Source organism: Rattus norvegicus, chromosome 19 (assembly GCF_036323735.1).
Source record: "Rattus norvegicus strain BN/NHsdMcwi chromosome 19, GRCr8, whole genome shotgun sequence".
Taxonomy (NCBI): Eukaryota; Metazoa; Chordata; class Mammalia; order Rodentia; family Muridae; genus Rattus; species Rattus norvegicus.
The window spans coordinates 41,346,450-41,371,438 of record NC_086037.1 but is presented as its reverse complement, the minus strand read 5'-3'; the positions used below and the strand labels follow the sequence as shown (position 1 = coordinate 41,371,438).

General features: G+C 51.6%; 1 protein-coding gene and 1 long non-coding RNA gene across 3 annotated transcripts in view; one reads left to right on the top strand and one right to left on the bottom strand.

The window, feature by feature from the left end:
• The window catches only part of Pkn1 (protein kinase N1), a 27,978-nt gene extending 3,394 nt beyond the window's left edge, over nucleotides 1-24,584 (bottom strand). The window contains exons 1-13 of one of the 2 annotated variants that reach the window (NM_017175.2): nucleotides 24,390-24,584; nucleotides 17,667-17,967; nucleotides 15,512-15,663; nucleotides 14,428-14,572; nucleotides 11,818-11,963; nucleotides 11,223-11,436; nucleotides 9,988-10,182; nucleotides 7,395-7,504; nucleotides 7,166-7,309; nucleotides 4,185-4,260; nucleotides 3,960-4,101; nucleotides 3,777-3,870; nucleotides 40-119 (exon numbers count right to left, since the gene is read on the bottom strand). In NM_017175.2, coding sequence (NP_058871.2) covers nucleotides 40-119; nucleotides 3,777-3,870; nucleotides 3,960-4,101; nucleotides 4,185-4,260; nucleotides 7,166-7,309; nucleotides 7,395-7,504; nucleotides 9,988-10,182; nucleotides 11,223-11,436; nucleotides 11,818-11,963; nucleotides 14,428-14,572; nucleotides 15,512-15,663; nucleotides 17,667-17,967; nucleotides 24,390-24,410 — 1,820 coding nt within the window. In that variant the 5' untranslated portion in view covers nucleotides 24,411-24,584. Of the gene's footprint in view, nucleotides 1-39; nucleotides 120-3,776; nucleotides 3,871-3,959; nucleotides 4,102-4,184; nucleotides 4,261-7,165; nucleotides 7,310-7,394; nucleotides 7,505-9,987; nucleotides 10,183-11,222; nucleotides 11,437-11,817; nucleotides 11,964-14,427; nucleotides 14,573-15,511; nucleotides 15,664-17,666; nucleotides 17,968-19,102; nucleotides 19,236-24,389 lie in introns of those variants that run through there. The other variant, XM_006255245.4, reaches the window with a different exon arrangement.
• Nucleotides 10,684-24,989, top strand: LOC120098561 (uncharacterized). The gene is made up of 4 exons (XR_005496885.2): nucleotides 10,684-10,776; nucleotides 10,995-11,029; nucleotides 11,080-23,685; nucleotides 23,950-24,989. It is a non-coding gene; the product is annotated as an uncharacterized LOC120098561 (long non-coding RNA).

Below are 24,989 nucleotides of genomic sequence, written 5' to 3'. Positions count from 1 at the left end.
GGGTGCAGGGCACAGGTAGGGACTAGGGAGGGGTATCACCTGCACAGGCCAGGGCCTGGGGTCTCCTGGGTCTCTGAAGGCAGCTCTGGAGAGGTGGTGGATTCGTGGGTTGGAGAACTCTGTGGTGCAGAGGTCACAGTAGTCATAAGTCAAAGCTCATGAGCCTCAAGAGCCTCAAGAGCCCCGAGCCACACATCCTCTCCAGCTTGTGACTGCTATACACCCTCCTCCCCAGGACCACCTTCTTTTAGCTTGCTTCCCTTCACGTGGGTAGCACAGGATAGACCTGAGCATTGTGCTTGCTTCCCTTCACATGGGCAGCACAGGATAGACCTGAGCATTGTGCTTGCTTCCCCAGCCCTGTGCTTTATTCTCACCACCTGCCCGAGGTACCCTGAACCTGTGCTCCTTCTGCCTCAGCCTGTTGGGTAACTTGGACCCCAGGCTTGCATGGCCCAGCTCTTTCTCCTCTGTAACCCTTCCTGAGATATTGTCTATATGAGGATCAGCTGACTCCTGTGTTAAAGAACAGAGACCCTTAGCACACCCTGTCCATCTGCCATTTTCCTCCCAGAATTCTGCATATTTAAATACCCTTTGTGGGCTTATTTAATTTACTGGGTTTAACCTGCACAGATTAGGCCTGGAGAGAGGGCTCAGTAGTTAGAGCAGTGGCTGCTCTTCCACAGGTTCTGAGTTCAATTCCTGGCAACCACATGGTGACTTACAGATTAATGGCTTGACTGATTTATAATGCTGGGCATGGAACCCAGGACCGTGTTCCTACTAGGTGAGCATTCTGGTACAGAGCTTCAACCTAGCCTAGGCATACCACATGAGCATATGACTGAAAAGAATCAGGGCCTGGGGCATCCTTGGCTCAAGAGAAGGAAGGTGCTTACTACACCAAGCCTGCTGGCCTGAGGGAGACCTCTGGATCCAGAGGTGGGAGGAGAGAATCAACTTCTGTAGTTGTCCTCTGATCTCCACACCTGAAGGTGTAGCACATGAGTCCCCCTCCAAAGAAAACAACATACAAACACAAAAGTTAAACCAACAAAAGACTCAGGCTCTGAGGGTGCAGCTTCGTAGTATAGTGCTGGCCTCGAGTGTGAGACCCTGGCTTCCAGCTTCTTTCCTTTTCCAAATGGAGAAGAGGCAGCAGGTAGACAGCGGCCAGGCACACTCTTAGCACTCGAGAAGCTGGGGCAGAATGATCAAAATGGAAGGAAAACGAGGCCAACACCAGGGTGAAGGCACCTGCTGCCATGACTGACAACTGGAGTTTGAGCCCTGGGACCCACAGGGTGGAAGGAGAGAACTGACTCCTGCAAGTTGTTCTCTGACCTCTCCATGAGCGCTCACACTCACATAAGATAAAGTGAATGGTAATAAAAATTGTAAAAAGAAGCCAGGCATGGTGGCACATGTCTTTAATCCTAGCATTTAGGAGAGAGAAGGCAATCTCTGTGATTTCAAGGCGTGCCTGGTCTATAAAGTGAGCTCTAGGATAGCCAGAGCTATGGAGAGGCCCTGTCTCAGACAGATGGATAGATGGATGGATGGATGGATGGATGGATGGATGGATAGGTAGATAGATAGATAGATAGATAGATAGATAGATAGATAGATAGAGATAGGCAAGGCTGATAAAAGCACAGGCACCATGTACCAGCCTGAGCCCAGCGATGCTGACCACCAATGGGCCAGCCTATGGTTAGCTAGCCTACCAGAGCTAGAAGTGCTTGAAGGGGTAGAAAGGAAAGGCATGTCTGGTAACCACACGCAGTCTCTCCATGGCATGGCTGCGACCCCAGCACCCACGCAGCTCTCATCATGTTCACAGAGTCAGTTCCTTATTTCTTTACCAAAAAATAAAACATCTATGGCTACAGAACTAGAGGAAGCTCATGACAGCTGCACCCCCACTTCTTTTGGTAACCCCTATCAATAGAGCAACACAGTTTGTCCTTAATATAAATTTTTTTCCTTTGTGCTTTAGATCAACAGCTCCCTAACTGACCTTAAGGCCCACTCCTTAATAAGAGAGAAACATGCCAGGTACTGGAAACCTAGCCAACTCTCCAGGGTTGGTGAAGTCATAGACCTTGGAGGAGACCCGACAACCACCACTATACTAAACCAGCATAACCCCTACCTACACTCTAAATATTATGGTGACCAGTGGTTCTCAACCTGCAGGTCGTGACTTCCTGGGGGCAGGTCGATTGACTCTTGAACAGGCCACATAAGACTATCACAGATAGGGGCTGGGGATTTAGCTCAGTGGTAGAGCGCTTACCTAGGAAGCGCAAGGCCCTGGGTTCGGTCCCCAGCTCCGAAAAAAAAAGAACCAAAAAAAAAAAAAAAAAAAAAAGACTATCACAGATGTTTACATTATGATTCATAACAGTAGCAAAATCCCAGTTGTGAAGTAGCAATGAAAAGAGTCTTATTTTTCACACCATAAGGAAGTGGTGGTACCCGTATTAAAGGGTCAGCATGGGCAAGGTTGAACACCACTGCCTGACACCCGCAGGTCAAGTGGTCCTCACCCTCATCAAGGAAGCTTCTCTACAACAGATGGAGACCACGACTGAGAACCACAGCCAGTCAAAATGCAGAGGTGTGTGGCCCAGTCCCAGGGATACAGCTACAAAACACGTCCATGCCTAAGGCTCAGAGAGCACTGAGAGAGGAAGAGGGGGGAGCTATAAGAGCCAGAGGACTGGGGAGGCGGTGTCAGAAGCTGCACCTGTCACTCAACAGCATAACCACCCTGTGTGAGCTGGACAAGGACGATGACAATAGGAACGCCACAGTGGATACGGAAAAGCCCACAAGGCCCAACCCTTCTGAAAGTACTACAGCCGATTAAAGTGTGCTTCGAGTAAGAGAGAGAGAGAGAGAGAGAGAGAGAGAGGCTGACTTCCCAAAGAAAAAGTTACCCAGTATTAAATGGCCAGACTTGAAAACATACAGAAATGTGACATTATGCACATTGCACAAAACGTCTGTAGGAATATATAAATATTTATACATACATAGATGCATGCAATTAGCAATTAATGAAAAAAGGGGAGGCTATGAATTTGACGGAGAGGAAGAAGGGGTTTACAGGAGGATTTGGAAAGAGAAAAGCTATATTACAATCTCAAAAACAAGAGAAAAGCATCCCGTCCCCCCTAGAAAATCTGCTCCACAGCTGCGGTGACCTTTCGTTCCCAGCACAGGAGTCACGCAGGCACCTCTGCTGCCCCGTCACAGCTCACACTTTACGTTTGGTCTTTCCTTCTTCAGCCCAGATGGAAGCCAGAGCTGCAAGCACAGTGCTCAGGAGTTCTGCTACTGAGCAGACTTTTGTCCCCATGACCAGCCCCACTTTGGCTTCTGAGACGCGGCTGGATATGTAGCCTAAACTGGCCTAGGACCACTATGTAGTCTCACTCACACTCAAACTTGTGGCGACCACTCTGGCTCAGTCACGCCACTGCCGGAAGATAGGCTGGCGCCACCTTGCCCAGCTTCCACACTGATATTTTAAGCAGGTATAGGAAACAGGGGAGGAGCTGGGGATGCCGTTGCCTAGCGTGCAGAAAGCCTTGGATTTCATCACCAGTACCCTACAAACATGGTAATCCCAGGATGCAGCGGACTGAGGCAGGAGTTCAAGAGTTCAAAGCCCGAAACTATACTCAACAAAAACAACTGGTCTTGTTCTCCTGGATGATCCTGGGTTAGCATCAGATCCCCTAGGCTCCCCTGTGAACACTCACCAGGCTACATGAGGTGGAGGGCAGCCCTGCGGGGCTCTTCTGGGACGAGCTGTCTGAGTCAGCACCGAGATTCAATTTCTCCATGGATATGTCTCTGCAGGAGAGGGAGGAGAAGGAGTTGAGAACCCAGGACCCTGGGAAGCAGGAGCAACAAGTGGCATTGGGCCCACACTCCTTCCTTACCCAGTGCTCCGGATCTCAGAGCCTGGAGATGCATTGGGGCTGAAGGAGCCAGTGGCCACGGCGTTCGGGATGAGTCTCCGGAGCAGCCGCACCCAGGTGGCCACATCGATGTTCATCTGTCTGGCACGCTGAAATGTCTGCCCTGAAGTTGCAAGGGTAGGGTCACCACCCATGACATCCTGGGGTCCTTGGCTGTCCAGCCCAGCTCACTCAGGGCCTCCTTACCTTGCTGCTTGGAGAAAATTTTTTTCTGCCTTTGGAGCCTAGGGATCCGCTCGATGATGGGGTTACGGAAGGTGACCTGTGGGGACATGCTCAGCTGCAGTGGTGGCAGGAACAGATGCACCACAACCTATGACACCAAGCGTCCCTGAGGACGCGTGGCTTGGCCTAGCAGCCGTGCAAAGCTAAGCCTTTGACAGTGGCTATGCACAGAAGGGTCAAGGACTTCACTCATGGATTCACCCAGTGATGGCTTCAGAGCTTGATAGACCGTTGGGGAGCAGGGGACTTCACAAGGAGGGGTGTCATTAAAAGAAGCAGGTCTCTAGCTGCCAGACCTACTCCCTCATCCTCCTTCTGTCTCCTGTCAGCACATGAGCAGCTCGACTCCACAGAGTGCTTCATCACAAGCCCAGAAGCAACAGGATGAACGGCTGCTGCCTGGAAACCATGAACCCAGAGAACCCTGCTTCCTTTATCTCTCCCAAGTATTTTGTCACGTAACAGAGTGCTGGTGAGCAGGGAGAGGTGGTCAGCGCGCTCACTGTCTGCCCTCAGTGCTGTCTGTGTTCTCCTCACTGTGACAGAGGACCTGACAGAAACAACTGCAGGGGGAGCTCTAAGCTGGGCATAGCTGAGGGGATATAGTCCGTCACAGAAGGAGGACACGGCAGCACCGGCAGTGGGGTCCACAGTGGCAGACGACTGAAGCCCAGGTACATCTCAGATGGCCAAAGAACAGAAAGCAGCAGGACTAGGGCCTAACGATAACCCTAGTGACATTTCTCTCAGTGAGGCTCCACCTCCTCGGAGTTCTATTACCTCTCAAAAGAGCACCAGCTGGGGACAAGTGTTCAAACACAGGCGTCTTCATGGGGACTGAAATAGTTAAAGTTGGTTGTCAAGTTGACTAGAATAACCTAGACCAGCCTCTCGGCACACTTGTGAGGGATTACCTATGGTAGTCATGTCTGTTGGGGAAGACCCACCAAAGCTATGAGAGGCACCTTTCCCTAGGCGGGGGTCCTGGACAGTATGGACAGGAGAAAGCAAGTTGAGCACCAGGCATTCACCACTCTGCTTCCTGACCTCACTTCCTATGCAGTGTGACTGCTTGACTTGCCCTTCACGGTGGACTCTGAGCCAAAAGAAACCCTCTTTTCCTTAAAACTTTTGCTAGGGAACTTTACTACAGTCGCAGGAAAAACACCTAAGACAGGAACCTTCATATTCAAACCGAGACAGGCTTCCATCTTGAAAAGGGAGGACGCAGGCAATCAGACCCTTCTCTGAAGGGAAAGGAGTCATCTATGCCCACAAGACTGACATGGAAGTCTGGAAAACAAGTCTGCCATCACCTGACTTGATTCCCAAGTATAGTGGCAGGTTGGCCACAATGGCATCATCTGGCATGGCTGTTAAATTGGCCCTGTGTATGGAAGACTTTGTCACAAACCTATGGCTCTATTTAGGAGGTGGTGTGACCATTAGAGGCAGGTCCTAGTGGGAGGAAGTGAGGTCACTGGAGTACGTCCACATACAGGATATTGGGAGCCTAGCCCCTTCCTGTGTCTCTCTTTGCTTCTGTATTCCGTTGGGTACACATGCCTCCTCCACTTGAACTAAGGGGCCATGGGCAGAGCCCCTGGGCCAAAATAACCCTTTCTCTTTCTGATTATTTCAGGCATTTGTCACAGTGACAGAAAGATGCTTTGCTTACCTGGGACCTGAGAGATACACTCTCAGACCCCTATCTCAGACTGCATCAGCGCCAAGAGGGATGGAACCTGGCCCTTTGGGGGTGATGGGGCTGCCCATGTGCGAATCCCAGGATAACTTAGCCTAGTCCTCCAAGTCCAACTCAGCAGGCGCTGGTCTCTAGACCCAGATGTTCCTGTGCAGGTGCCATGTGTGCAGATCAAATTTAAATCACTCAAAACGTCAGTGGGAAAAACTCTGCTTTCCAGCTACACCAGCTACAGTTCAGACAGAACATTCTATCCATGGTAGAACTCGACATGGTGGGCTCAGTGACAACAGCACTCTGGGAGAGTCTGTCAGCTGCAGCCACCCCTTGCTGTGAGGTTCCCACCAGCACCCACCTCCAGTTGGGTTGGTTGTTGCTGCCGTGCGATGCTGGGGATGAAACTTTGAGGGCGTGAGCCCAGCACACCACACAAGGCTCACCCAGTGCTTGCTTTTCTGAGGCAGGCCTCACTAGACTGCAGTGGCAGAAAATGTTCCTGGCTTGTTCTTCTATTTTTCAGACAGGGGCTCTCTATAGACCTGACTGGCCTGGGACACAAACTCAGAAGTCTGCTTGCCTCTGCTCCCACACTGTGGGATTAAAGCTCACTCAGCTTTGGCTGTGTTTTTTGGTAAGTCTTTATATTCCTGTCTCTTGCTCATCATGTGGCTTAAGGCTGTATGACATCTAGCTTTCATGTTTGCTTGCTTAATGTATGTGGGTGTTTTGCCTTCATGTATATCTGTGTAATACATGTGAACCTAGTGACTGAGGCCAAAAGAGGGTGTCAGATCCCCCAGAACTGGAGTTACAGACAGCTCTAAGTGGCCATGTAGGAGCTGAGAATCAAATATGGGTCCTCTGGGAAGAGCAGACAGTGCTCTTAATTGCTGAGCCATCTCTCCAGTACCCACGCCTAGTTTTATCTGAAGTAACAATTTGGCCCATGGCTTTGTGCATGCTAGGCTAGCACTTTACCCATTGGGCCCTACCTATCACCAGACCAACACACAACTGACAGGCACAGCCTTCTGGGAGCACTGTCACGTATGTGGTCTGTCACTGCTGGTTCTTCCTCCTGTGTGATGTGTGGCTCCTGGCACCAATCCCAGCTTTCATGAAACTTACTTCCCATTAAGGCTCAGAAGCATCTGAAATTAATCTCCCCCATACTAGACAATCAGAGGCAAGGAGGCAGGAAACATCTTAGGGTCAGAAGTCAGAAACCAGGCCATACCTCAGCCACCAGGCAGCCCTGGGGTTCCATGTCCAGCTGCACCTCATGCCTCTCATTGTCCAAGAAGTCTTCCAACTTCAGAAATTTGAGAGCACACAGACCCCTCTGGTCACGCCAGAACACAGCCAACTCCAGCTCCCGAGCCTTGAGGAAAAACGGTCATCACTTCCTGTGTCTGATGCCTCAACTCCCCTTCTTCTACTGCCCGGTGCCCCCATGCACAGCTCACCCTCTCCAGCTCCAGGGTGAAGCTCTGGTCCCAGGCATTGGGGCCGCATGGCTTCCAGGCTGTTTGCCCCACCACAGTGTTGTCCAGCTTGAGCACGGTGCTGACCTCAGCTGAAACCAGGAGAGGGCAGCAGGAAAGAGGGAGGGGAGGGCTTGCTCCTAATCCTGTCAGAGGCCCTCCTGGACGCTCTGCTAACTTGCCTTTCACACTAAAGCCTTTAATTCGACTGTGGGTTTAGGGAAGGAGGTTGCTTGTTTGTGTGTTGTTGTTTTTTTGTTTTTTTGTTTTTTTTTTTTTTGGGTTTTGAGATACAATCTTACTCTAAAGACCAAGCTAGCCTAGAACTTACTACTTAACCCAGATTGGCTTTGAATCCTCCTACCTTAGCCTCCTGGGTATTAGGGTTATAGGCATGCACCACAGGTCAGCCCTCATTTTTGTTTTGTTTTTGAGATGATGTTTCATGTATCCCAAGCTGGCCCTTAACTTGTGATCTTCCTGCTTCTACCTTCTAAATTCTGGGAGGCTTGTAGGACCACACAAGATATGAGTTTGGTTTGTTTTTGAGACAGTCTTGTGTAACTCAGGCTGGCCCTGGACACTATGTATTGTGAACTTCTGATTGTCCTGTCTCGACTTCCAAGCCTGCTGGTAGTACAGACGTGTGCTACCCTATTTGGTTTATCCAGGGCTGGGAATCAAACTAAGGGTCTTACGCATGCTAGGCAAATCCCACCTAACCTCTGTGGGCTTGTGTAAGTGCAAATCCATGGAGTTCTGCATTCTTTTTTTTTTTTTTTTAAGATTTATTCATTTATTATATATAAGTACATTGTAACTGTCTTCAGATACACCAGAAGAGGGCGTCAGATCTCTTTACAGATGGTTGTGAGCCACCATGTGGTTGCTGGGAATTGAACTCAGGACCTCTGGAAGAGTAGTCGGGTGCTCTTAACCACTGAGCCATCTCTCCAGCCTGGAGTTCTGCATTCTTACTACCAGTCACCCCCTGCACTCGGGACGGCTTCTGAGCTTTAATTCCAGAGGATGAGGACACCCTTCCCTATTGAACACTCTCTAGCCTCTAGCATCTGCCATTCGTTCTACTTCCTGTCTCGGTGCATCTGTGGCTCTGGGACATGCTATGAGCGGAATCAGGCCATCTTTGTCTTCTTACAACTGGCTTCTTTTGCTTCCTGCGCCATCCTCAGTGTCTCTCTGTGCTACGGTGTGGTTCATGCTATCCTTGCTTCTAAGACTGAATCCTAGCCCACTGTGTGCCTGTCCACCTGTGGCCTGGCTTCTCCCTTCTTGTTGTTGTGAATAATGCCTCAAGCTGGGCATCTAACAACTCAGGCCCTGCTCAGTTCTCTGAGGGTGTAGAAGCTGAACTGCTAGAGCATGTACTGCTAATTTCACCTTTACTTTTGTTGGGTTTAGATGAAAGGAACCAAGACCTCAAGTATAGCAGGCAAGTAGTCTACCTTTAATCAGTGGCTCCAGTGCCTCAGGGGAGGCTCTCGGCAGGTGCTCTCTCACTGAGTCCCGCCCCACCTTCCCACTGGGGAGGGGGCTCTAGGCAGGAGTTCTATCCCAGCCACACTCTGGCTACTCACCGGGGCATTCTAGGCAGCTCCACTGCTGACCTGTGTCCCCAGCATCCCCAGCATGTTTGACTCCCCAAGATGGCTTTCGCTTTGCATTCCCACACCCAACACAGGTTCCGATTTCTCTACGTCTTCTCTACATTTGTGGGGTTTTATTTTGTTCTGTTTGTCTTGTCATCATTTGGTAAGTCATCCCAATGGATGTCACATACTTTTTTATTTAATGTATTCATTTTAATTTTTATTTACTTTTACTTTTATGTGTACGTGTGTTTTGCATGCATGTATGTATATGCACTAGGTATGTACCTGGTACCTGAAGAGGTCAGAAGGTGACAGAGCCTCTAGAACTGGAGTCATGGATGGTTGTGAGCTGCCATGTGGGTGCTGGGAACTAACCCGAGGTCCTCTGCAAGAGTAGCCAGTGCTCTCAACTGCTGAGCCTTCTCTCTGGTACCTAATGTTTATTTTTTAATTATGTGTGTGAGAGAAAGTATGGAAGTCTGTTCACATGGATGTAGTAAGCAAAAAAATCAGAAGAGAATCAGATCCTCTGAAACTGTGGTGACGGCAGCTAAAGGACACCTGATGTGGGTCGGGGTCCTCTGCAAACTCAGTACACACTCCTTCCCCTCGAGTCCCTGTCTAGTGCCCTATACTGTGTAACTAGTACAGAGCCATGGCAGCCATGGCACAGCCAACTCAGTTGGCTGAACCACGAATCTCTTGAGCCCAGAGCTGGATGGCAGCCTGGGTGACAGTGAAACCCTGGCTTTACATAAGTAAGCAAATAGACAAACCAATAAAAAAAAACGCCACAGGGATTGGAGATTTAGCTCAGTGGTAGAGTGCTTGCCTAGCAAGCACAAGGCCCTGGGTTCGGTCCCCAGCTCCGAAAAAAAGAAAAAAGAAAAAAAAAAAAAACCGCCACAAACGCGGCCACTTCACCCACCCGCACACCCACTCAGCCTCCCGTGACCACTCACTGGAATTCTCTGCCTCCCCCTTGAGGCTGCTCCGTCCACTAAGGCTTCCACTTCGGTTGTAAAGGCCCCGAGCTGGACGACTCAGGAAAGGAGTGCGGCTGTCGGGGGTCCCAGATGCCCCGACTGAGGGGGGAGGGCTCCAAGGGATGGTCTCGGGAAGGTTTTTGCAGCCCACCACTCGTACTTCCAGGGTCCCTGCAGGAAGGGCAGACGCATGGGAAGCAGGCAGAGGAGAGAGCACAACAGGGAAGGGACCTCGCCTTGAACAAGTGGCAGTCGAGAAAGAACGGTCAGCCAGGGAGGCAGGGGTCTAAGGAGGTGACACTCAGGGCAGCCAAGGGGAGACAGCAGGACTAGGCTGAGATGTGATGATTTGCCATGGACTGCTGACAGGGCGGAGGAGGAGGGTGAGGACAATAGTCTAATGTCAGAACAGAGCAAGAAGATGGGGTTGCTTGGCCGGCAGAGATGAAAGTGGGGACCAGGATTAAAGGGAAGGAGGTGATGAGGGGAGGAGGTGGTGAGGGGAGGAGGTGGTGAGGGGAGGAGGTGATGAGGGGAAGGAGGTGATGAGGGGAGGAGGTGATGAGGGGAGGAAGTGATGAGGGGAGGAGGTGATGAGGGGAGGAGGTGGTGAGGGGAGGAGGTGGTGAGGGGAGGAGGTGGTGAGGGGAGGAGGTGATGAGGGGAGGAGGTGATGAGGGGAGGAGGTGATGAGGGGAGGAGGTGATGAGGGGAGGAGGTGATGAGGGGAAGGAGGTGACAGAGAAGGAGGTGACAGAGAAGGAGGTGATGAGGGGAGGAGGTGATGAGGGGAAGGAGGTGACAGAGAAGGAGGTGACAGAGGAGGTGATGAGGGGAGGAGGTGATGAGGGGAAGGAGGTGACAGAGAAGGAGGTGATGAGGGGAGGAGGTGATGAGGGAAGGAGGTGATGAGGGGAGGAAGTGATGAGGGGAAGGAGGTGACAGAGAAGGAGGTGACAGAGAAGGAGGTGACAGAGAAGGAGGTGATGAGGGGAAGGAGGTGATGGTGGGGAAGGAGGTGACGAGGGAAGGAGGTGATAAGGGAAGGAGGTGATGGAGGGGAAGGAGGTGATGGAGGAGGTGATGGAGGGGAAGGAAGTGATGGAGGGGAAGGAGGTGATGGGGTCAGCACAGTCATGGCTGGGAGCCTGGAGATCCAGGCAAGTGGTCTCAGGGCCAGGTCCCGAGAGTGCAGTCAGTCAGAAGCCCACCTGTGAGTGGTGCAGGCTTGCTCAAGGTGCTGTAGTGAGTGGCAGGGAAGGGCCCAGGCAGTATTGCACTGAAGGCTGCCGATGAGGCCGCAGTGAGCTCCTCCCGAAGCAGGCGTCCCTTGGGGTGATCAGCAGGCAGTTCCCCCAAGCGCCTCTCCAGTGACTCCCGCAGCAAGCCCAGCTTCTGGTTGGACTCAGTCAATTTCTCCTGAGCCTGAGGTAGGAAGGCAGAGAGCTGAGAACAGGCATAGGCCCTTCCCCAAGAACCCACCCACTTCTAGCAACTTCTTCCTCAAGGTTAAACCTCAAACCTACTTAGACCCATCAGGTGGAACCTTGAAAACTAGGCTTTGCCCCTCGCTGGTGCCAGGACCCCCTGAGGTACCACCCACATTAAAGCTTCTTGTTGTGAGGACCTCTCGCAGGCCTCACCTCCCCCTGAAGCTCTAGCATAGACAGGACTAATGCTGTCCTCCTCTCTACTGAGGCTCACACCCAGTGGCAGTCCACCTGAGTTATTGTGCCACCCTCACCAGGACCTCTCTCTTTTACATCCCTTGAATGCCACGCCTCCAGCAGAAGCCCTCAATGTCACCTCGCTGACTGCTTTGCGGTCTGGGGCCTTTGCAGCACTGAGCAGACGCAGGACATTCTTGGCGCCTTCTGCCACTGCATGCTCTACTCGAAAATGGTGTCGTAGCTCCTCAATGCGTAGCTCTACGGCTCCCAGGTCTGGATCTCCTACGGACATGGGCCCAGGACAGTGAGACAACCTTCAGACTAGCCTGATCCCAGACACAGCTCGCCTACACAGCCACCAAAGCACATCGTGATTCTTGCCCTGGAAGAGACTGTCACCTTCCACTCAAATTCAGTCACTCTTACTCAAACACCATAATGTCTAGGGACATGGTTACCCAATTACCTTCATGAGATGACACACAGGCACACTGACAACCTAGGCTTAGGGACATATATTGTAGCAGTCCCTTGTCATTCCCAGAGACTGGCATAGGACAAAAGGAACACTAAAATCTACAAGGGCAGAGAGCATCTACACCCAGCAGCCCTCACCCACACATTACATTTTTTACCAAAGGACTATCAAAGACGAAACTCAGACTCTTATGTGACACTGGTCCTCCGTGTCCTACTGAACTCCCACCAATAGGGACACAGTAAGACACTGAGTGTGTATAACCTGGGCCGGTTTACATGTGGGACTCGTCCCCAGTGAGGTGGCACTGGAGTCAGGGCCTCTGGGTCGGATGAGGGCATGAGGGAGCATCGCCCTTAGAGGAGTAACAGAGCTAGCTGTGTGGTGCACTAGTAAATCCTGACTGCAGTGCAGGAGGGCCTGACTCTATCCTCAGCACCTGAAGCAGCATCAACAAATAACACAAGAAACCCAAAAGGCGGGGCTGGGGATTTAGCTCAGTGGTAGAGCGCTTACCTAGGAAGCGCAAGGCCCTGGGTTCGGTCCCCAGCTCCGAAAAAAAAAAAAAAAAAAAAAAAAAGAACCAAAAAAAAAAAAAAAAAAGAAACCCAAAAGGCAAACAAGGAGCTGAGTGGAGTGGAGACCCGTGATCCCAGCACCTGGGACACAGAAGCTGGAGTAGAGCGTGAGTTCCGGGCCAGCCTGAGGTACCTGAGACCCTACCCCCCACACACACCCCAAAAAGCAAAGGGGCAGGGAAGATAAAGGAACCTGCCATCAAGACGACTCCCAGAACCCGCATGGTAGAGAGAGAACTGACTCCCAAAGGTGACTCACTTTCTTGTGCCAACACACACACACACACACACACACACACACACACACCACACACACACAAAATGAAACAAGAAAAAAAAATGTTGGTCATAGTAGCATATGCCTATGATCAACCACAGTATCTGGGAGACTGAGGCAGGAGAATTACCACAAGTCCAGGGCCAGTGAGTGAGCAGCAGGACAGATGTTCAGCTCTTGGCATCTGTGATGGTTGTTTCTGTTCTATTCTATTTTGTCTCACCATGTAGCCCTAGCTGGCCAGGAACTCCCAAAGATGTGCCTGTTCTGCCTTCTGCATGCTGTGATTAAAGGGTATGGAATGATAGGTCTGTGTCACTACACCTGGCTCACCAAGGCTCAGTCACCACTTCTCAGCTCTGCGCATGTGGTAAAAAGCAAACGTGAAAAAAATGGTTATACTTGCGTGCCAATAAAACTTTCTTTACAGAGGCACGTGGGTCTGGTAGTGCAAGCCTGAGATTCCACACACTCACAGGTGAGGGCAGGAGGACTGAGAGTTCAAGTCTAGCTTGGGCCACAGAGTGAAATCTTTCCTCAAAAGAAAAAAAGCAAAAGGAAAAAAAAAAAGATAGAGAGGGGAATGGAGGTGATCTCTGTAGCCTGGGCTACATAGATCAAGGCTAGCCAGGGCTACATAATGATGTCCTGTCTCCAAACACAAAAACAGGCTGGATATGGTAACACACACATTTAATTCCAGCACTCAGGAGGCAGAGGCAGGAAGAGTTCTGTGTGAGTTAGAGGCCAGCCAGCCTGGTTGACATAGTAAGTTCCAGAACAGGCAGGGCTATAATAGAAAGATTCTGTCTCTAAACTAAACTAAAAGCAACCAGCGGGTGGAGCTAGAGAGATGGCTTGATTGTTTGAAAAAGCTTTCTGCTCTTCCAGAGGACTCAAATCTGTTTACCCAGACCCACAATGGATGACTCACAACCACCTATGACTCTAGTCCCTGAGATCTGTTGCCTTCTTCTGGCCTCTGAGGCACTTGTGTGCACGCGCGCGCACGCACACACACACACACACACACACACACAAATATTTTTAAAACAACCTTAAAAACAAGAATAGGGCATATTAAGTACTACAGTGCCTACATAGATTTTTATCATTGAACAGTTGGGGACATGGTTCAATAAAAACACAGGCCTAGTTTATAGGAGCCCCTGTATTCCATCCTAAACACAACAAAAGGAAGGAAGGAAGGAAGGAAGGAAGGAAGGAAGGAAGGAAGGAAGGAAGGAACTATTCTGTCCCAAACCTTGAAGGAAACAGAAACAGACAGGAATAGGCTCCATTCACCATGAGGTTAATTCCTGCCTCCTTGCCCTCCACAACAGGACATTATGGGTTGAAGGGTGACCCCTGGAAGGCAAAATGCAGGCAGACAATGTCCAGGGAAGGTCTTACCGTGGGCCTCATCAGGAGCTGCCTGACTCTCCAGCTGGCCAGCCTGGAGTGCTTGTAGCGCCCGGCGAAGCTGCATGCGGATGATGTCAATCTTGGTCTTACTATCCTGCAGCATCTGTTGGGCCGTCAACAGCAGCTTCCGGTCCTGGAGACAGACATGCAAGGTGACAGGCAGAGAGGGAACTCAAGTCTGAGCACTGACCCTGCTGTCCACATCCTAAAAGGTAAGAGCATTCGCACGTGCATACAAGGACACATTCCCATTGTCCTGGGCCAGTGCAGTGATAGGAAGTCCATGGGCTTCAGTTCTAGCTCTGCTTGCTACCTGACAACTGAGTGTAACTGGTCTTTGCTACTTTGTGGGTTCTTCTTTTTCCCACCCTTTATCCCCCTCGGTCCCCCCCCCCCATCACTAGATAGGAGAGGAAGAGGGATAGAGGGGATGGAGGGGGAGAAAGATCCTTGGGTCTAATTTCTGTATCTTTCTTCTTTGAGCATGACTACTAACAAACTGTAACCAACCTCCCTGAGTGACCGACAGCCACCCACCCTGCCAACTGGGGCTCTACAATTGTACACCCTTTGAAAAGTCCCCAGAGTTCCAAACGTCACACAATTGCAATAACTACTGCAGCTGGCAAAAGCTCGCCTCTGCTAGAGCACGAGGCAAATCACAGTCAGCTGCTGTGGGCAGTCTGAAACAGCCGCACATCCCACACCTGGGATTAAAATGAAAATATATTCTTATTCTGACTTTGTAAGGAAGCAAAAATTCCAAAATTGTCACTACAGTTTAGCTTTGTGACCTCAGGCTGGCTTTCTTCTCTGGGCCTCAGCACCCTCATTTGCAAAGTCTGGACCTCCACTGGACTGAGGACTCATGATCTAGTTTGGACCAGCTGGAGCTACATCCTCCTCACCTGTCTGAACATCTCTGTGCAAGTGTCTACAGAATCACAGACAAATGGCTGCAGTGACATGAGATGCCTAGAGCAGACCGACCCAGAGGCAGGAGTGGACTAGTAGGTGCAGTCGGGACACAGCTTCCACACAGTGATTGGTGAAATGTTCGGGACTGTCTTACCTTGGTGCTGCCATTGCTGTAGGTCTGGATCATGTTTTCTGCCCCCTGTTTGACCTTGAGCTCAATGGCCAGCTGCTTCTCCAGGCCAGCCACTCGGCTCAGGTTGGTGGATGAGCAGACAGGGCTGCCCTCTGCAAGGGATTGGGGAGCATCTGAGGAAACAAGAAGAGAAAAGGCTCATACAGTGGTCACTCCAGGAGACCCAGGAGATTTTGTCCCAGCCAATAGGAAGCCTTCGTCCAGAAAAGGAGCCTGGGGGCAAGTACACAGGCAGGAGACACATGGCTCTCAGTGACAAAATGGGCTTTGCACGAAGGAGAGTGAGTTAGTGACCAGGTATGCAGGTCTTCAGGGTTAGCTGGAATAAATGCCCCCATCTACCTCAGGGTGTATAGGCCCACGGTGTGAGTGTGATTATGTCTGTAGGCCACAGGTGGGAGTACCCTAGATGTGGGTGTATGGCACTTACATGGCTTCTTGTTGGTATAGCTCAGTTCTGATCTCTAGGGGCTTCTGGGATTCTGTTTTGAGACTTGGCTGTTGTCAGAGGTGAGGTCTGTACCTCAGGAGAGATGCAGTGGTGGGGAACTCACTGCAGAAGGGAGCTCAGACTCTTGACTGAACTCCACCTTGGACCCCAATAGGGGACACAGCAAAACGCAGAGGGGCTGAGCCTGTTGGCTGTATGTGAAGTCAGCTGTGGATGGGACAATGGTGGGACACCTCTGAGGGTGGTATGACCCAATGGGAGAGCTCTAATGTCATTGTGGGTTAGTGTGTCTCTAGGTATAAGTGACAGGATGCAAACCTTGGATGCTGTTGGGACTGTGCTACTCTCTCTCGAAACATGGGATCATGTGTGCTGTGTTGCCGGGTGGCATATGTGTGACAGACTCTGGGTATCTTCTCCTGCTCCTGTGACCATGAACATCTTAGCTACAAGATGAAGGCCCTGTGGCCTTGCTTTGCTACTGCATAAAACTACTGAACTGTGGCAATGATAAATCGTGCTGTGTTTTCTTTTTGTGGATGTATACACATGTGTGCATGCATGTGTGCACATGGAAGCTAAAAGAACAGCAGGTGAGTTCCTCAGCTGTTCTCTACCCTCCTTCCCTCTTTCCTTCCTTCCTTTTCTTCTTTCCTTCCTTTCTTCTTCCTCCCTCCTTCCTTCTTTCCTTCTCTCTTTCATTCTTTCCTCCATCCCTTCTTTCCTTCCTCCCTCCTTCCTTTCTTCTTTCCTTCCTTTTTGGATAAGGTCTCTTGCTGAGCTTGGAGCTCTCTGATTGACTTGTGTAACTGAGCAGTGAGCCCAGAGATCGCCGTGTCTCTACCTCCCAAATGCAAGGATTACCAACACGTGTACAAGACTTTTTACTTGGGTGCTTGGAATCCAAATTTGAGCCTTAATACTTAATACTAAAGTATCTACTAGCAGAACTCCTCAACCTGTGGGGTTTTACTTTAACCACAATCAAAAACAAAATTTTGTGTTTTTAAAAACAGGGTTTCTCTGTGTAGTCCTGGCTGTCCTAGAATTCACTCCATAGTGGCTGGCCTTGAACTCAGAAACCTGCCTGCCTCTGCCTCTGGAGTGCCCGGATTAAAGGCATGTGCCACCACCATCAAATTAAAAACCAGGTCCAGGTCTGTAATCTCTGCCACTCAGGAACAAAAGCCCTTCCCTAGCAGCCTAGAAAAATTTTGTCTCAAAAAAACAATAAAAAGAAAAAAAAACCGAGAAGAGCATAAATATATAAAACACAAAAAATATAAAACAAAGCAAAAACAACAGAAAAATAGTCCACAACTTCTGTTGTACTAGAATGATTTAGGGAGCCATGAGGGTGACGGATGTGCAATATTTGGGTGTTTGTTAGTGTGACTGTGAGCTTCGGGGTTCTCACGTGGCAGCATGTCACTCAAATGTCCTGGGAATAGCTGTAATGGTGTCCTTAGGTATCTGGTATTATCTGGATGCTGGTGTGTGTATCTAGGTACTCCTAATGCCAAGGACAGTTTTGAGTGGGGTCTGGGAACAGGTGTGACTATGTTTATCCGGGTGATAGTGGCCCTGTGAGTCTGGCCTCTCCCATGGCGTCTATGGATTCAGGACAGTGTCCTGGTGGAATGCACTCTCAGGCTTTCTGCTCACCACTCCCCGCTGTAGGGTCGGGCAGCACCACATGTGCATGCAGCTCCTGCAGCTGCTGGTGCAGCAAGTCAAGCCGTCTAGCGGAGCCCCTCAGCAGCAGTTCCACAGGGGCCAAGCTGCGGCCCAGGTCAGTGGTGGCCCGCCTCAGGTTCTCAGCGCCCTCCTTCAGCTTCAGCTCTTTTCGGATTTCCCGCTTCAGCCGCTCTCGCTCTAACTCCAGCTGCTGCTGCACCCCAGGGGCTGCCAGGTCTGCCCCAGCCAGACCCAGCTGCTCCAGCAGTGACCAGCTGCGAGGTTCACTCTAGGGGAAGGGACCAGACACAGAATGTCAAAAGCTAAAGGGCAGTTGGCCTCACCAGGACACAGTTCACCTGACCAGCCACCACCCTACCCTACTCCACCCTAGAATCCCAAGGACAGAGAGACCTGACCCTCATAAATGGGATTTCTTGGCCAGAGAGATGGTTCGGGGGTAAAGGCTCTTGCTGCCAAGCCTGCCTGAGTTCACCCCTAGAAATCTACATAGTGGAAGGAGATGATCAAGTTCAAAAGATTGTCCTCGGAGTTGGGGATTTAGCTCAGTGGTAGAGCGCTTGCCTAGGAAGCGCAAGGCCCTGGGTTCGGTCCCCAGCTCCGAAAAAAAAGAACCAAAAAAAAAAAAAAAAAGACTGTCCTCTGACAAACCCCCACAACACACACACACACACACACACACACACACACACACACAAACACACACACACACACACACGTAGATGCACGAATAAACAAACAAATCTGGGTCTGAAGAAATGGCTTAGCAGCTAAAAACATATAGTATTCTTGCAGAAGAACTGAATTCAGTTTCCATCTCTAATTCCAGATCCAGGGGGCCCTGATGCCTCTGCAGGCACTAGTGTGCTTATGTGCACAACCCCACAGTCACAGATGCATAATAAGGAAATAATATCAGTAAGTAAATAGGAGGTCAAAGACTAGGCCAAGACTAAGGCCCTTCCTTCCCCAGGTGCTCACCGGGGTCCCCACAGGTATGCCCCATCTCCCTCAATGTACTACTTATGCAATGGGGTTCTCTCAGATGACCCCTTTTCTCTTCTGGTCTCCTGCATTCCTAACCAGGAAGTCCCAAGGGCAGGCTACTGTTTCTTTTGCTGTCCTCCAAACCCAGGAGGACCTGAGAGACAAATCCTGGCTTCTCATCTGCGTTCTCAAGCTAGACGGTCCCTGGGCTTTCCCGAGAGCCTCCTGTATCTGGTGCTCCAAAGAGCAGAGCTCATCTCCTCCCACATCTCCCAAACCTGAGCACTGACACAGCACCCAAGTTTCACCCTCCACCTGGAGAAGTCACCAGTTCCCCTCCTCCTTCCTGCTCTTAGTCGCAGTTTCTGCCTCATGCAGTCCTCCTTCTGCCACCCTGTGGAGACCCCAACCCCTACCTCCAGCTCCAAATCCAAAGGGGGATCAGCTGCCATCTGGGTCCTAGGTCTGGCCTGAGGGCCACGCCCTCTTCCTGAACCTCAGCCCTGACAGGGCCTCTGGACTGCCACTTCCTCTTTCCTTCCAGTTCCCAGCATCCTCTGCGCCAGGCCAGCTCTAGGGCAAGTTTTTTGTTGTTGTTAGGGGTAGGAGTTATTTTGTTTTGTTTTTGAGACAGGTCTCTCTATGTAGTTCTGGTTGACCTGTAATTCACTATGGAGAACAGGGTGACTTCGAACTCAGATATCTACCTGCTTCTATATCCCAGGTAGGTGTGGGCCATGTAAGAGGTTCTTCCCCCATCACCCCCTAAATGGCCATGCTTGTTTCTCTGGAGGTGAGCCAGGGAGAAAGTTTTTAGTGCCTGACACACTGGCAGACACATGCACAGGATATTACATAGCAGGCAGGATCTTATGTGTGGGGCCATGGGCTCAACGGTGCAGACACAGTTCCAGCTTTGCAGCTGTGAGATCTGCACCCCTCAGTTGAGGAGGCCTGTGTGGGCCTGGCTTGTGGGACTGGCCGGTGGGCCTGTCTAAGGGATATTTTCTTGACTGCTAAGTGATGTAGGAGGGCTCAGCTCTCTGTGGGCAGTGCCATCCTGGGCAGGTGGGCCTGGGGTGTACAAAAGGAGCTGAGCCAGCCAGAGGGAGGGAACAGTGAGCAGTGCTCCTCTGCGGTTTTGCCTTACGCTTCTGTCTTCAGCCCCAGCCCTGACTTCACTCCGTGATGAACTATAATTTATAAAACCAAATAAACCCTTTCTTCCCCAAGTTGCTTTTGGTCAGTCTTTTATCACAGCGACGGAAGGCAGACTAGACCAGTCCCCACCTGCAGGAGTGTGTGGGTAGAACACAGCTTCCCAAAGGTGTGTGCATCTAGCTGTGCAGGTCTGTGCCTGGCTCAGGGTGTACACGGGATACTAATTTGCACACAGACACCTGCAGGTGTATGTCTGGGACACGGGCTCGGGAGTGCACAGAGTAGTCTCGCTTATATTGCACTCCCACAGGGGTCAGCATGGAAGTGGGACACAGCATCATAAATCTGCACACTTCCCACACCTGCCTGCACAGACCCTAATGAACAAACAGCTATTGGTGCTAGTTTAAGTCCCTCTGGAAGCTACTCACACACCCTCATGCGCACGTACGTACGTGCGTGCGTGCGTGCGTGTGTGTGTGCGTGTGTGTGTGCGTGTGTGTGTGCGTGTGTGCGTGTGTGTGTGTGTGCATGCGTGTGTGTGTGTGTGTGTGTGAGGTTCAGGACTTGTACATGCTCACACTTCTTTTCAGATCCACTACTCATGCACGAACAGCAGCCTCGAGGTCTCTCAGGCCCTCAACCCTGCTACTGCCTATTCATGTCACTATTGAGAGACCCTCCCACTTGTCCCTTGTCCCCAACTTCCTCTTAAGGATCAGAACAGTGAGTTCTGTAGGGTGTGTGTGTTGGGGGTGGTACTGTGAGCATGCTTCCGGTACACAGGCAGCATCAACTTCCTGCTTCCTCCTACCCAGATGTCCACCCTGGCTGCTCACAGCTTGGAGGCCTAGGGAGCCCACCTGGCTTAGTAGCAGCTCCCTGAAGCTAACACCAGGAAGAAACAACCCCGAGGGGCCCCAAACAGCAGCCCACAACTGTTTGCCGAGTATATACTAAATCTCAGCTGTCAGAGATAGCTGTTACAAGGCTGCTCATATCAGGATCAAGATACATGTGAAAACATTCTATTTCCTACCGGTTTTTGCTGTGATCCTAAAACTGCTCTAAAAAATAATCTATCATATTTTAAAACATTAGTAGTGGTGCTGGACGGATGGTTCAGCAGTTAAAGGCTCGCACTGTTCTTCCAGAGGACCTGAGTTCAGACCCAAGTACCCATAACAGATGCTCACAAATGCCTGTAACCTGGGTGGATCTCATGTCTCTGGCTTCTGTGGGCAAATGTACATACCCCCCAACATATATAATTAAAAATAACAAATAAATAAAAGTAATAGTAGTGGTGGTGATAACAGCGGCTACGGGCAGAAGGTAAAACTTGGTAGCCTAGACAAGCTCTACCTCAAAACTAAAAAGACAGCAGCTACCACAGCCTCATTCCAGGTCTCAGCTAACGTCATTCCATGTTTCGGGCGCTATTTGTTTTGTTTTGCTTCATATGGTTTTGTGACTGGGTCTCATAGAACACAAGATGGCTTTGAATCTAACACATGGCTAAGGCTGGCCTTGAACTCCTGATCTTCCCGCATCCACCTTGCCAGTGCTAGGATTGTAACAGCACCTTAGCATTTGGCACAGCAAGATGCAGATGCTAGAGATGGATACATGAGACAGAGAGATATGATACCATCTTCAAAACGAAGAAACTGAGGTCCAGCAAAGCTTGTCGCTGCCTTTAATCCGAGCACTCAGGAGGCAGGGGTTAGAGATCTCTTAGCATTCCAGAGCAGCCAGAGCTACACAGCGAGTCCCTGTCTCAATTAAAAAAAAATTAGAGGGCTGGAGAGATGGCTCAGCGGTTAAGAGCACTGACTGCTCTTTCAGAGGTCCTGAGTTCAATTCCCAGCAACCACATGGTGGCTCACAACCATCTGTATTGGGATCCAAAGCTCTCCTCTGGTGTGTCTGAAGATAGCTACAGTGTACTTATATACAAGAAATTAAAAAAAAAATTAGTAGACTGAACATGGTCAAGCTATCTGTGACAGAGGAGAGAATAGCAGGGTATAGAATAGAGAAAAAAAATTAGAGAAGGGGGCATGACACAGGTCCACAGGCAGCAAGAGAGAAGTCCAAGATTGACACTAGCCGGGAAGAAGCCCACGTCCACCACACCTCGCAGCAGTGAGCCACCATCACAGTAAGTGATGTTCTCCTAGGCTCGTAAGCCCTTCTGGAGGGAAGATGAGGGTGCAGGCCAAGAACACAGATCCTGTGACCCTGTCATCTCCTCACTGTGTACCTGAGCAGTAGTCACCACAGGGAAAAACTGAGGCTCAAAGAGGCCATAGCTGTGCTCTCAGTGAAGCTGGGGTTGCCTTCTCCTCCCCTCTAGAAACACATGTCAATGTCTGAGGTCATTCTTGTTGTCATTACAACCAAAGTATAGAGGGGGCACCTGTCAAATGTCACCATCCTGAGGGGCACAGGATAGCCCCCCACCACCAAATGATCCAGGCACAAAGGCCATTGCTGGGGCCTTGGAGAGGGACATGGGCTCCCAGCTTAGACTGCCAAGCTCCATGTTCAAAGTAAAGATGTCACAGAAGCACAGGACTGGCTGCAGCCCCACCTCTCTCCCCATAACCATCATCTCCACCCTCACCCCCACCCTAAGGGTTTCTCTGAGTTGCCCTGGATGTCCTGGAACTCTATAGACCAGGCTGACCTCAAACTCAGAGACCTGCCTGCCTCTGCCTCCCACACGAAGGTGTGTGCCACCACCACCGCCAGACCCTCGTCACTATTCTTAACCCATTGCCTCCTCCGAAACAGATACAAGACTCAGTAAGGCGAAGGCAGTTGACCCAAGAACTCATCAGGGAAGGCAGCATTGGTATTTAAACCCGGCCTCACTGAGCAACACTCTGACATAACCAGGCCCCACCCACTGTCACCCACCAGTGCCCCAAACCCAGCAGGCAAAGCAGGTACACAGCCAAGAGCAGGGCCAGCTCAAGCATTCGAGCAGAGGAAAGGTGAAGGCCCCACCTCCAGCAGAGAAGGCCTGAGAATATGAAAAGCATGCAGGGAGGGAGGCAGGGCCTCCTTGTCCTCCTCCCCTGGGTGAGTCACTTCTGCCCAGGGACAAGGAGTCACTTGAGGGCAGCAGGGCAAACGCCTGACCTGGTCTTGAGGAATTAAGAGTGTCAGCTTCTCCACCTGCCATTACAGATCTGGAGACACCAGACCAAGAACTGTCACCATGGGGGAAACCCTCTTGGCAAAGTGGCTAGGAACCCAAAACCCCATTTCCTGAGATTTCAATGCCTGGGGCGTTTCCAGAATCTAGACAGGACATCCGTTTGCCAGACACAGAACACACAGACATGGAGCTGGTGGAACAGGGCAGCAAGTCCAAGCGGGAATGAACATATGGGAGAAGACCAGAACAGGAACAAGATGTAGGTCCTGCCTCATTCTGGGAATCGCAGCCTCCATATGTGTCCTATGTGGGACACACCAAGCACATGCATGTACTGGGAGAGCCCTACACAGCCCTCAGTGGGTCTGAAGGGGAGCTGGCACCGGTGCATCAGCCTGGAGGTCTGACCTTGTGAGATCGGCAGCACCAGATACGCCCAGCTCCTCGGCAAGGCCGGCAGGCCATCAGCAGGACTGGGGAAGAGGGGTACAGGAGGGTACAGGGGAGACATGGGGGCAGGTGTAGAAGGAGATGAGAACTGGTTACACAGGACAATGGACTGCATGGTGAAGAACTAATGGAGCCACGAAGATACAAAGACCTCAGATTTGGGCCACTGAATTAGAGGGTGAGAAGTCAGTCACCCCGACCTTGCTTCCTCTTGGGAAGGTGAGTTCAGTAACACCCAACAGGTCACACAGGGAAGGCTATGTGGCTGGCAGATGCCAGTCACAGGTGTCTGTTGCGGGGGGGGGGGGGGGAGTAGCCCTGTCACCTTCCAGACATAAAATCCTTCCTGTCTGTGTGACAGGACACGCCCCACCTGGGTTACAGCTCCATCTGTCAGCCTGAAGGGTGGTTACGGGGAACAGGGCGGAAGGAGGAACCCTGCCTCAGGCCTAATGAAGTGACTTAAGATACTTCCTCCAACAGGTGCCCATCTGGGTGGCGTCAAGACCATCGTAAAGACGTCTGCAGGCGGAGGTGGCCCGGGCTTTGTTGTGCGGGGGAGGGGATCGGGCCGGGCACTCCTCCGGTCCGCGGCAGGGTGCCAGGCACCTGCTCCAGGTGAAGCGGCACCTGCCAGAAACCGAACGCTGAGGACCCAGAGTAGGGCGTGGGGACGAGAGGCACCGGGACCCGCAGCTGGCCTCGGACACCGAAGTGGGGACCCCGCTGCACCCGCTGACTCTCGGGGAGGGCCGGAAGAGGGGATGCAGTGGTAGAATCCCGAACAGCACCCCTTCCTCCAACCAGGTCGGCGCCTCCACCTGCTACAAGGGCCTGCGCGGGCTCCGGATGGGGACCTCGTCTCGGATTCTACCCGTGCCTGGGGTCCTCCGCGCCGTCCGGCCGCTCCGCGGGTAGCCTACCTGCACGGCGTCGCCGGCCATGTCCGCCAGGGGTCCCAGCGCCGAGGGAGGGCTTGCGAGCGCGTCGGCGTGTGGGGCGGGAAGCGCGGAGCCCAGACCTTCCCTGGCGCGCTGCGCGATCCGGCCTGCTGCGCTCGGCCCGGCCTGGCCAGGCCTCCGCCGAGCTGCGCCCTCGGGCCCCAGCGGCTGCAGGATGGGTCACGTGAGCGCCGAGGTCCGCGCCTGGGGAGGAGGCGGGGCGGGGGCGGGGGCGGGGCTCCCGGCGGCCCCCGGGGCTTGCAGCGGGGAGTGGGATCTCTGTTCGCTGTGCTGCGTGGCAAGCGCTCCTCATAGCGTAGGGGGACTCTGAACAGGCCTGAGCGGCCGCGAGTCTCACGAACCTTGTCCCCCACCTCGGACCCCTCTGAAAGCAAAAGTCACGATCCACCTCCCTACACACACCGCCTAGCTGCATAGAGGCATCCATCCTCCCATTTACCCGTAGGCAAGCACAGGGAGAGCCTGACTTCAACTCAAATGCCTGTGTCCTGGGCCTTGGGGGACCACCGTACCTCTTAGGACAAGGATGGCTGTAAAACTTAATGAGGAAGAGTAGGGCAA